We start from the raw sequence: 12,103 nt of genomic DNA on the forward strand, positions 1-12,103 counted from the left end.
CGCTTATCTCTACTATTAACCCATTGGATCTTCATGAATTGGTCACTCTCTTATTTAGTTATCAGGAACTTCACACACTATTACTAGGTTATCCGAAATTAGACACTCCTGTGTTATCAGTAGGTGGTAAATTATATGTCTACTTTCCAGTGCTCCAGAGTCACAGACCGGTTTTAATAAAGGCCCATAGTAGTGTTTCTCATGTATTGCAACTATACCTTCAGGACGTAGAGAGGCCGCTTTTCAAATGAATTTCCAATGCTAATTTTTTCTAGCATATCGGGATGTGACTCCACCATTTGCTCCATCCAGAAGTATATCTAGTAAACAAACAGAGATTGAAAATTACCTCCTTGAATTAGCTCATATTAAAGTGGTATTCCTAACAAAAACATGTATGACCTACCGAGTGAATATGCCATAATATTTCTTTAACAATACAGAGGTTTTAGGCAGGTGTGGGAATACAGGCTGCGTAGTAAGAATGCTTTAAAAATAGAAGTGTTAACCCTCTGCAATCCAATTTTGGATTCAGGGTTTCCTAGGGGGCATTCTCTTGCTGCCATTATACAATGGCACCATCTGCTGGCTAGAGCCAATACTGCAGTATGTGACATGCTGGAGGGGCCCTCGACAACAGAGCGGCCAGTAATCTACAGTAAGAATACCCTACCAGACGTTTTCCGACATCGGAGCTGTACAGCCTTCAATCAGAATGTGTTTAGACGTTAGACAGTGGATTGGAAAGGGTTATTAGTTTATTTTTGTCAATTAACAAAATGCAAAGTAAATGAACAAAAAAGAAATCTAAATCAAATCAATATTTGATGTGACCGCCCTTTACCTTCCAAACAGCGTCAATTCTTCTAGATAGATTTGCACCAAATCTGGGATTTTGTAGGACTATAGTCAGGTGTATGATTAACCAATTATACCACATAGGTGATAATGAGAATCATTTTCATATGTAGGTTGAAACACTGTCATTAGCAAAAAGAGAAACAGGGGGCTTAAAACTGAGTATGGAACAGACAAACTCTCTGCTACAAAGGTGAGACTGTGGAAGACGGTTTCATATCACAGGTCATACACCATAGCAAGAGTGAGCACCGCAACAAGACACAAGGCAGTTATACTACATCACCAAGGTCTCTCCCAGGCAAACATTTCAAAGCATATCCACCAAAAAACAGAAGCAATAAAATGTATAAAAATAATTTTATTATATTACTCAATATCAAATTCATAAACATGCATTACTAACATACATTAAACACACTACAAGGAGATACAAGGAAAGTGGGAGGAAACCCAATTACATAACAATAATATATGAATCAGTCAATAAATTGAGCATTACAGTAATCATAAATAGTATTAGTATAAACAATGCCCACAATAAATAATATGCACATAAATATTCATCCTAAATGTAGGGCAGGGAGGGCAAAAGGTAATCATCAAGGTAACCATAAACAACATGGCTCATGTTACCATAATTCATATTAGGGTCCTAGGTCCAGAAGTGCCATTTGGAAAAAAAATACAGGCCCGAGACTCGTTTTGCTGTACTCAGCTTTGTCAGCAGTCAAAGATTTCAAAGCAGAGTGGGGTCTAAAGATGTGATGTCCACGCTCTTGTGAGGAAGCACAAAGAAATGGGCCATGTTGAAGACCATAGACACAGTGGTCAGCCAAGGAACCTTAAAGCAGCAGATGAAAGACACATCATGCTTGCTTTCCTTCAAAATCGAAGATGTAGAGCATCAGCTCAAAAATCAGTGGGACCCAGGTACACTCACCTGCTGTTCTGAGAAGTCTGACCAGAAGTGGTCTTCGTGGAAGAATTCTAGACAAAAAGCCATACCTTCGACACAGAAACAAGGCCAAGTGACTCAACTATGCACAAAAACATAGGAACTGTGGTACAGAAAAAATGGAACCTAGTGCCAAAGTTTGAAATATTTGGCTGTAACAGAAGGCAGTTTGTTTGCTGAAGGGCTGTGGAGTGGTACAATAATGAGTGTCTGCAGGTAGCAGTAAAGCATGGTGGAGGTTTCTTGCAAGTTTGAGGTTGCATTTCAGCAAATGGAGTTGGGGATTTGGTGAGGATTAGGCCCCCTGTCCGCGAATGTGATTTCGCCGGTGGTAGCTTTCGCCGTCTAAAGCTTTCCATAGCGTTGCTATGGAAAGCGCTGACCCCCTGTCCACGAGCGGAGAATCATTGCAATTCTCCAGTCACGGCCGGCAATTCGCAGCATGCTGCAAATTGCAGCGATTCTCCGTGGTCAGCCTATCTATTAGATAGGCTAACCAGTGGAGATTCGTCTGCCGGCTCCTGCTCCCTGGCGGCGGGACTTTGCAACTCCTGTGAACAGGGGGCCTTAATGGGGCCCTCAATGCTGAGAAATACAGGCAGATATTTATCCAGCATGCAATACCATCAGGAAGATGTCTGATTGGCTCCAAATTTACTCTGCAGCAGGGCAACAACCCCAAACATACAGCCAATGTCATTTAAGAACTATCTTCAGTGTAAAGAAGAACATGGAGTTCTGGAAGTGATGATATGGCCCCCACAGAACCCTGCTCTCAACAACATCAAATCTGTCTGGGATTACAGGAAGAAACGGAACGATCTGAGCAAGCCTGCATCCACAGATGATATTAATTTTCCAAGATGTTTTGAACACTCTCACTGACGAGTTCCTTTAAAAACTGTGTGCAAGTATACCTAGAAGAATTGATGCTGTTTTGAAGGCAATGAGTAGGCGCACCAAATATTGATTTGCTTTAGATTTCTATTTTTTTTTAATTCGGTTTGTATTTTGGTAATTGACAAAAATAAACCAATAATACTTCTATTTTTACGTTGCAGCATTTTTCCCACACTTGTCTCAAACTTTTGCACAGTATTAAACATTTGCATTTCATATATCTAGCATCTAGATCATTATCTACATGTCATGTTTAAAAACATTGCAGCTATCTTGGTTTACTCACATGATTTAAGAAGGTGATATTACAAATAACATGCTACTTAGGTATATGTTTTACAGGATGCCGCCTTTTGAATATTGCATGTCTTTCCATACAGTTAAAAAAAGAAATGCAAAGACATACCTCACTGACATATGCCAAGAGGATACTTTTTTGTCACACATTCGGTCGAAGGGCCCTATGGATGCCTTTAACGAATGTAGTATGAAAGCGTGATATGAATGAAGTCTTATTGACATATACGCTATTTTAATGAAAATACTAAGAATATTCATTTTTGTACTCTTTATCACATCTATTTATTGTAAATAGTACTAAAAATAAGAATAAGACCCACATCTTCTAGAGAATGATACTGTTCATAATAAGAGGCAGTGCTTCGTTGAACAGAAGTGTTATTGAATGTTTGCTGATCAATAAGGTCCTGGGTATTCTCAACCATAACGCTAAGAAAAGGAGAAGGAAAACCAATTAGCAGGGATATTAGAATAAATGGGATTATAAACAGTAATCTCCAACATACTATTAGTTCACTCGCACTCACGTATACGTGATGGCAGATTCCTTTAGCTTAGTCTTCACCTCATCTATTACAGAAGCATTTACATAGAAGTGAACTTCTTTATTCTTCTCTATATGCTCAGGTGAGTCCGGTTTCCAGAGGACAATCTGAAATTTGTTAAAAATCTAAACTATTAATGATATGCCGTTAATAGTAAGTACATAATTACCCCCTAAGTTAATTCTGTCTATCAGGCCCAAAATAGACTAATACATACTGTAGTTATGTAGGGGCCTAACTATAGGGGGCGCAAAAGATGCAATTGCACCCGGGTCCAGGAGCCTTAGGGAGCCCATCAGGCCTCTCTTCTCCATATAGAGAGCCCAGTACTATGAATAAAGCATTATAGTTGGGGGCCCTGTTACAGGTTTTGTACTGGGTCAAGAAGCTTCAAGTTACGCCTCTGGTTATGGTCAACCTACCACATTAGGGGGCTTAAAATATGAGCCTTGATTTCATCTGAGGAGCACATATAACATAACCACACATTACACTCTATGTATTGTGTCCACTCTATGCTGCAAAGAGATGGCTGGGCACGTGCAGTCAGTTGCCATTATAATCTTTGGGAAATATGGATGCAATCAAGTGAGCTTGCTGAGTTATTTCTGCATTTCACATTGACTGTAATGACACCCACCTCTTTCTTGCAAATTAAAGGATTTGAGAGTCCCAGTAGTCAAACTTTCATTGTTCACTTATTTATGGGAGAAGCTATTTATATGCCATCAACAAGCATAATAATGAAACCCCTTTACTAGTGCCCACACAAAAAAAATCAGGCTGGCATACGCTGGTCCCAGATGGCACCAGACAGGCCCTGATGTCTATAATGTAGTCTGTCCATCTTCTGATATGCCGGCAGAAATTTTCATGGCTATTTTTTCCGGTATTTCACACCAGATCTGCACCAGACGCTCCAGATATGAACATAGCCTCACACAGACAGTATATACAGTAGCTGCATTTGTACTGCTGCCCTGTAAAGATTCACTACACTGCTCTGCCTATACAGCAGGAGGGGAGACAGACGGGAGCCTGACCTCAGTAGATATGGTACCCAATGGCCGAATAAACCCCAAGGACTATAATGCTGGCTTCACACGGGCAATAAAATCACATAAGATTTGCGCGGTGCGAGATGCACAAATCTCACACAAATATGAACACCATTCTTTTGAATGGGCTCATACACATGAGCGATTTTTCCTGCATGGCACTGGAATGCTATGTGGGAAACAAATCACTGCATATTCTATCTTGCTGCATGCTCTTTCATTGAAAGCAATGGGAGAAACTCCACAATCCTCCACCTAAAGTGATGCGAGGCTATTTTCACATGAGAACGCCTTGCATCCCTGGAGAATTCACATGACTGAAGAGTTGGTAGCCCCCAAGGATGGAGGGGCTTTGTAGGTACTCTTAATATTTTAGGTGAGATATAAATCAAATTACCTTCTCATCATATGAGGAAGTGATATTCTGAAGAACCAGCGCTTGTCGGTCACTACGTGGTAGAACATATATCACCTGGTCCTGGCTGGAAAAAAAATATATATATTTAAATGCAGTAGGTATTGTAGACTGTCAATAGCAATATCTTTATAATAGATCCTAATGTACCTTTGCAATTACTCATTCTAGCCAAGCCAAGGGCTCAGTCACGTGGACATTTTTATGCACGTATATATGACCATGTCCATTGCCACCCATATGTTCTATCTTTTGTAGGTGCGATTTCTTTTTTTGACGAACGCAGTACGAACGTTTTTACGCGTGTAAAAACTCCAGTGTCACTGAGCCCTAATACTGTATAATACTTAATTACTATGTGAATTAGGTGCAAACGACATAAGAAAACCACCCGCGCTCAGGAACCCAGAGGAATCCGTAATGTGTTCTTCAATCTGTATAATTTATTATGCAACGCGTTTTGGCAGTAAAAAATGCCTTTCTCAAGCATAGAATTCACATAAAAATACATTACATTTATATATATAGAAAGATTTAACATTCACTTACATTCACTCAATCTTGGTATGACATGATCAGGGAAACCCCGGTCACGTGGCAGACCACGTCATTCTAGGTCACGTCATTTACACAGTCATTCATAAAAAATTCTCTGTTTATCATAGCGGAATGTGCGTGTGAGTACAAAGAATCTCACAGTATGTTAATACTTATTAGCTCTAAACTTTACATCTCTTATATCATCCATTCCTGAATTAGTATAATTAATACATCAATGAATAAAAGCATTAACCCTTTGCAGTCCAATTTTGGATTCAGGGTTTCCTAGGGGGCTTTCTTGTCCTGCCATTATACAATGGCGCCATTTGCTGGCTAGAGCCAGCACTGCAGTATGGGACATGCTGGGGAGGCCCCCGATCAAAGAGCCACTGATCTGCAGTAAGAATACCCTGCCGGACGTCTTCCGACATCGGAGCTGTAAAGCCTTCAATCAGAATGTCTTTACACGTCAGACAGTGGATTGGAAAGGATTAATAAAACTGTATATAGTAAAACACTGTTATATTTAAAAGTACCTAAGCGAAACTAGGATTTACATATAAGAGTGTACTGAATTATTGAAATATCAGCAGTGACGATATGGATTTAGACTGCTGTTCTATATGCTTTCCTTTCGTTGCCGCCCTATTATATTCTCATTAGGAAGGTATATAATGCACCATCGTTTGTTGCTGTTCTTATATCTTTCTACTTTTCTCATTTTTATAATGAATGTCATATTTATACTGAATGCTACAAATGTACAAGAATGATTTAATTTAATTGATCAGATCTTCTCTAATACTACATTCAAACCTGATGGAGTTACAGTTTTAACCTATAGATCCAATACATTTCTTTATTTCTAAGATGACTGATAGATTTGGTTTGGATCTGTTCAAGTGATATTACTGAAAGATCCTTTGTTTGACAATTAGGAAACTCTGTAAAATGACGGGATACACCGTGCTTGGTGAATCCCCTTCACATGTTAAATTTATGATCGCTAATCCATGCCCTTTTGTTCTTCCTATATACGTTTTACCTCAAGTGCATTCTAATAGATAGATGACAAATTTACTATCGCAGTTACGTCTATAAGTATTTTTTATTTTAATTGGTTCTTCTTCATGTCCCATTTCTATGGATTTCCTACCCTGTTGGATATGGGGGCAACATTTACATTTAGTCTTATTGCATTTGTAAATTCCTGATTTCAGTGTAAAAAAGGTGTTTTTTCTCCTGTTCTTCTTTGTTTCTGTTCTTGAGGGGGCTATGGAGTTTTGTAAAGTTTTGTTTTTTCTGAAAATCAATTTGGGATGTTTTTCAATAGATTCTCGTAAGATGGGGTCACTTTTTAGAATAGACCAATTTTTTTGCAATATTTTTCGGATCTCCTGATTTTGATTGTTAAATTTGGTTATAAACGCTAATCCAGGTTTTTTATTTTTATTTTTCTTCTTGCCCACCGTCCATCTTTTCTCCTTTAAATCTTTTTTTTTCTTTTTTTTCTTTTTCCTCTTCTTTCTCTTGCAATACTTTTTCATAGGCCGCATTGATGAGACCTTCCAGATATTTTTTCTCTAAAAAATCTCTTTTTTAGAACCTGGGATTGCTTTTTATAATCTTCTATTTTTGTACAGTTTCATCCTATTCTTTTTATTTGCCCGTTTGGAATGTTTTGTTTTCAATGACGCACATGACAGCTGTAAAAATCAATATATCTGTTACTATCCACTTTTTTGAAGTGGGTAGTGGTGATAATTTTATTTTTTTCATGTGTTAGCTCTAAATCTAAAAATATAAGTTTATCCACATCTATGCTGTCGGCGAAACGAAGGTTATATTTAGAGATGAGCGAGTATACTCGCTAAGGCACATTACTTGAGCGAGTAGTGCCTTAGCCGAGTATCTCCCCGCTCGTCTCTAAAGATTCGGGGGCTGGCGCGGGTGACAGGTGAGTTGCGGCGGTGAGCGGGAAGGGAGAGAGGGAGAGAGAGATCTCCCCTCCGTTCCTACCCGCGGCAACTCACCTGTATATGAGTATACTCGCCCATCTCTAGTTATATTCATTATTATTTAAATTTTGAATGAATTTAATTAACTCATTGTTGGTTCCATCCCAAATAATGATTATATCATCTATGAATCTTTTATGGAAAATTATGTGAATTAAATAACTATTTTTAACACAACAGTTCTTATTTTATCTAAAATGTTTTTTTTAAAGGGACCCTCCAGTACTGGACAAACCAAGAGGGCTGCACTGCATCTCTAACCACCTGATGCTCACTGTGCATTGGTGGACTCTCTGTAGTCTAAGACACTATACACTGTTCTGATTGTCCAGAACTGATCATATGAGCACCGCTGGCCAATGAGAACAGTGCGTAGTGTCATACACTACTGATGCTCAACTAATGCACAGTGTGCATCAGGTAGTCAGACAAGCAATTGTGGGGATCTTGGTTTGTTTGAGATTGGCGGGTCACTTTAAAGACTTATTTATACAGACAATTTCAGCATCCAAGTTCATCCAAGCTTGAAATTGACAGAACTGAGACGAATTAAAATCAATGTGTGTATTCACATGAATGATTTTTTTTTTAATGAAACAATGGTCTGTGTAAGAAAATCACAGCATTCCCTATTCTGGTGTGATTCTTGGACTAGAATCGCCCATTCAAGTCAATGGGTGCATTAAAAAAGAAAATAGATTGCACTCACACGGCATGCAAGCACATTCTATTTTTTTTCACACATCCATTGACTTCAATAGGAGCTTTAAATTACATAAATTGGACATTTAACGACAACAGAATCTGTGAAGAGTCTACGACACGATGTCAATGTTAAAGTTAATATATCTGGAAAACCCAATAAAAATATTTTGAACAATAAATTACATCAATTGGGCCACCTACCTGTTTTATTAAGACGCGTGAAAAACATATTGCTTTCAAATGACACTCATATGTTAAAAATGCAAAATCTGAACAGAAAGCGATATAAAATGCACATACACTCACAGGAAGCCCTAAAAGCCCTAAAATGCAGATGTGAACTGACCATTGGACTTGCATTCCATATGCCAATCTAAAACCAATATATGTTGGAGTATGATGCATCAAATTTATTAAGAAGAGCGTACCTTTTAACAAAGTTGATGCACTTTTGGCTGTTCATACATCAGAAATTGCAATCTATACCTGCAAGGAGCAGGCATACATTTGTGCTACAATGTGTACCAATTTCTAGGATATATTATAGTAAATCTGTTGGTCTGCTGGAGGACGATCCACATTTCTTGCTACTTTTCAAAAGTGAAAGAATTGCAAAATTATAAAAAGTTGCAAATTATTGTATGGTGTGAAGTGTTTACTTATCCCCCTTTGTGTGATGCTGTAGCTTGCCTCTATGAGGTGCTGTATTCTCCCTTTAAAGGGGTAAAACCACACTAGACATTTATGTCAAATCCACAGAAAGGAGCATTTTTTTTAAAGCCCTATTAAAAACCTATTGTTAAAGGGAACCCTTTTGGGCTCAAAGGTAAGGAAACTAGGAGTCCGGGGAAGCTGCTTTTTACACTCACTGGGTCCCCCATTCCAGCAGTGCGACCCCAAGAAATCAGTACATGTGAACAGTGAAGGCTGTTGAGAAGACTGTGTGCAAATGTTCTTCCACAAGGGTCAATGAGACAGGCACACACACACCCTTCTGAAAAGGGTCACATTGTGTATAAAACGCAGCTCCCTAGACTCCTCATTGTCTCACCTATGAGCCAATGGTTACATTATTTACAGAGTTTTATACCTTTTCTGATACATGAGAAAGAAAGTGTACCAGACCTCAGTTGCTATGGGGTCCTTAATTAGATCTACCATTGCCTCACCATAAACGTCTCTGTTTCCCTCAGATCATCTACTGAAAAACCATAAAAATGTCACTATATATGATAAACATGAGGCTAGCAGACTAAGAATAATATTAGTAACCTTTTTAGAGCCCTCCTGGTATATGCATAGATGCCTATCTAGGAGGCCCTTAGGTGATGAAAGCAAGCTGGTTATATATAATTGCTTTTAGGCTACCTGCCCAAATTCATGGCTATGACAATTTGACAATTTAACAATAGAGATAAGATGTTTCTCTGCAGGGTAGATTGAATAATTATCATGACATCAAGTATCAAGCAAATTTGAACTGATTTCCACCATGTAGCAGACAAGATGGCTAACCAAGGATATTATGGCTGAACCCAACAGGACCTGATTCTCCTACACCGGTCAAGTCACAAGTCAGAAATTTAATCAGTGGCTGTCTGAACAGATTACTCTTCTTGATATAGGTGCATGAGACACCTTTAGTACATTAAAGGAATTTTCCAGGCAAATACTATTGATGACCTATCGTCAGGATAGGTGATCAATAGTTGACTGGCTGGGGTCTGCCATTCACGACTCTGGACGGTTAGCTCCGGCGTCTGCTCACAGTGGCAAAATTCACAGAGTACAGAACAGACGTTGATGCTCTGACCCCCATGCAGTGGCTGGCATAGGTAATTGCAGGTGCATTTCTCTCTGATTTTAATGGGAGCTGCACCTGTAATTACGAGCGCTAGCTACTACATAGGGGTTGGAGAATCAGCTTCCACTCCATACCCTGTTTGTTTGGCTGGTGACAGCAGGCACCAGAACAGCTGATCAGTGAAGGGACTAAGCGGCGGACCACAGCCTGAGGATAGGTCATCAATTGTATTTGGCTTTAACCCTTTTAATGTACTGTAAGTGGCACTTGCACCTATGTCGAGAACAGGTCATTGCTCTCGAGCAGTGACAGAAACAGCAGAATTAGCACAGCGCTCAGATGAGCACTTCTGCTCATTTGTTTTAGTGGTCAGTGAGGTCTCAGCAACTGGGCCCCTAACGATCCAAACTTCTGACATGTCACCATGACATGTCAGAAGTTTGAGAAAAATTTGGCTACCATTTAAAGAAATAGCAAAAATTTGTACAAACTCAGATGTTGTGTCACATACTGTGTACAAAGTAGAGATAGAGGCTACACTGAACATCTTATGTCATTACAAGAAGTACATGCAGCATATGAAAAGTTATATCCTTGGTAAATACTGCCTACTTCTGGCCAAATAAAAGAGCCAATGTTGAAGGAAAACCCATTTTTTTAATTATTCTGCCCGGTCTCTTTAGCCTTTTTTTAATTGATTTTGCGTTACATCATATTTTGCTCTCCCTTAAAGGGGTTGTCCCGCGCCGAAACGGGTTTTTTTTTTTTTCAAACACCCCCCCCCCCCCCCGTTCGGCGCGAGACAACCCCGATGCAGGGGTTAAAAAAGAACACCGCACAGCGTTTACCTGAATCCCCGCACTCCGGTGACTTCTTACTTACCTGCTGAAGATGGCCGCCTCTTCTCCCTCGGTGGACCGCAGGGCTTCTGTGCGGTCCATTGCCGATTCCAGCCTCCTGATTGGCTGGAATCGGCACGTGACGGGGCGGAGCTACACGGAGCCGGCATCCTGCACGAGCGGCCCCATTGAGAAAAGAAGAAGACCCGGACTGCGCAAGCGCGTCTAATTTGGCCATTAGACGCCGAAAATTAGACGGGCTCCATGGAAACGAGGACGCTAGCAACGGAGCAGGTAAGTGAAAAACTTCTTATAACTTCTGTATGGCTCATAATTAATGCACAATGTACATTACAAAGTGCATTAATATGGCCATACAGAAGTGTATAGACCCACTTGCTGCCGCGGGACAACCCCTTTAATGTCTCCCTTTAATGACTTTTCCTATTGATGACCTATACGCAGGATAAGTCATGAATAGTTGATCGGCGGGAGACCGATGCTCGTTGGGTCCACTCATTGTAGACAGTGCTGGAAGCAGATAGCCCTGTCAACACTGCAGCAACCTGGTTTGGTACTACAGTTACAATGCTCACTGAATTCAATGGGAGAAGTGCCTGCAATGTGGCCTGTGCTATCTGCTTCCAACTCTGGCCATACTGACAGCAGGCCCATCAATAAGTGCATGCTATGAGCAAGCTATGGGTTAAAACAAATGATTTGAGTCTCTAAACTTTGTTTAACACTATGTAATAAGCGTCATAATTATATTACCTGAGAGTAGCCACGAAATTCTTCCCAAGGAATAGGACTAATACTAATATAAATGAACAGGTCTTCATTTTCAGCCACATATGAATACATTTAAGGTCTGAAACCCTAATGTTGATAGATGACAAGCACCATCCAGTCCAGCATTGTAGGCTTATTTACACTTCAGTTAAACTTTAAAGTGCAGAGTCCGCATTGCTACACAGAAATTTATTTTAGAACACTCTGCCTTCAGATTGTAGCCTCCACATAATGAAATCACAATGTGAGACCAACTATCATCTTGTGAATCATCCAAAGAATGCTCTAACCCCTTAGGAAAGGCTCAAGCTGCACTCAGACAGCATTTTGCGCTGCTGTAACTAGTGTGTGCTACGTGCCTGGGTTACAGA

The 12,103-nt window shown here is 39.8% G+C and overlaps 1 protein-coding gene across 1 annotated transcript in view; it reads right to left on the minus strand.

Annotated features, from left to right (window-relative positions):
- Window positions 1-11,843, minus strand: part of CPB2 (carboxypeptidase B2) — a 29,448-nt gene extending 17,605 nt beyond the window's left edge. Inside the window, exons 1-5 of the mRNA XM_066593264.1 lie at window positions 11,715-11,843; window positions 5,017-5,101; window positions 3,544-3,668; window positions 3,337-3,445; window positions 219-320 (exon numbers count right to left, since the gene is read on the minus strand). Of these exons, the coding sequence (XP_066449361.1) occupies window positions 219-320; window positions 3,337-3,445; window positions 3,544-3,668; window positions 5,017-5,101; window positions 11,715-11,794 (501 nt within the window). The 5' untranslated portion in view covers window positions 11,795-11,843. The remainder of the gene's footprint in view (window positions 1-218; window positions 321-3,336; window positions 3,446-3,543; window positions 3,669-5,016; window positions 5,102-11,714) is intronic.
- Window positions 11,844-12,103: the final 260 nt, after the last annotated feature.

Source organism: Eleutherodactylus coqui, chromosome 1 (genome assembly GCF_035609145.1).
Source record: "Eleutherodactylus coqui strain aEleCoq1 chromosome 1, aEleCoq1.hap1, whole genome shotgun sequence".
NCBI lineage: Eukaryota > Metazoa > Chordata > Amphibia > Anura > Eleutherodactylidae > Eleutherodactylus > Eleutherodactylus coqui.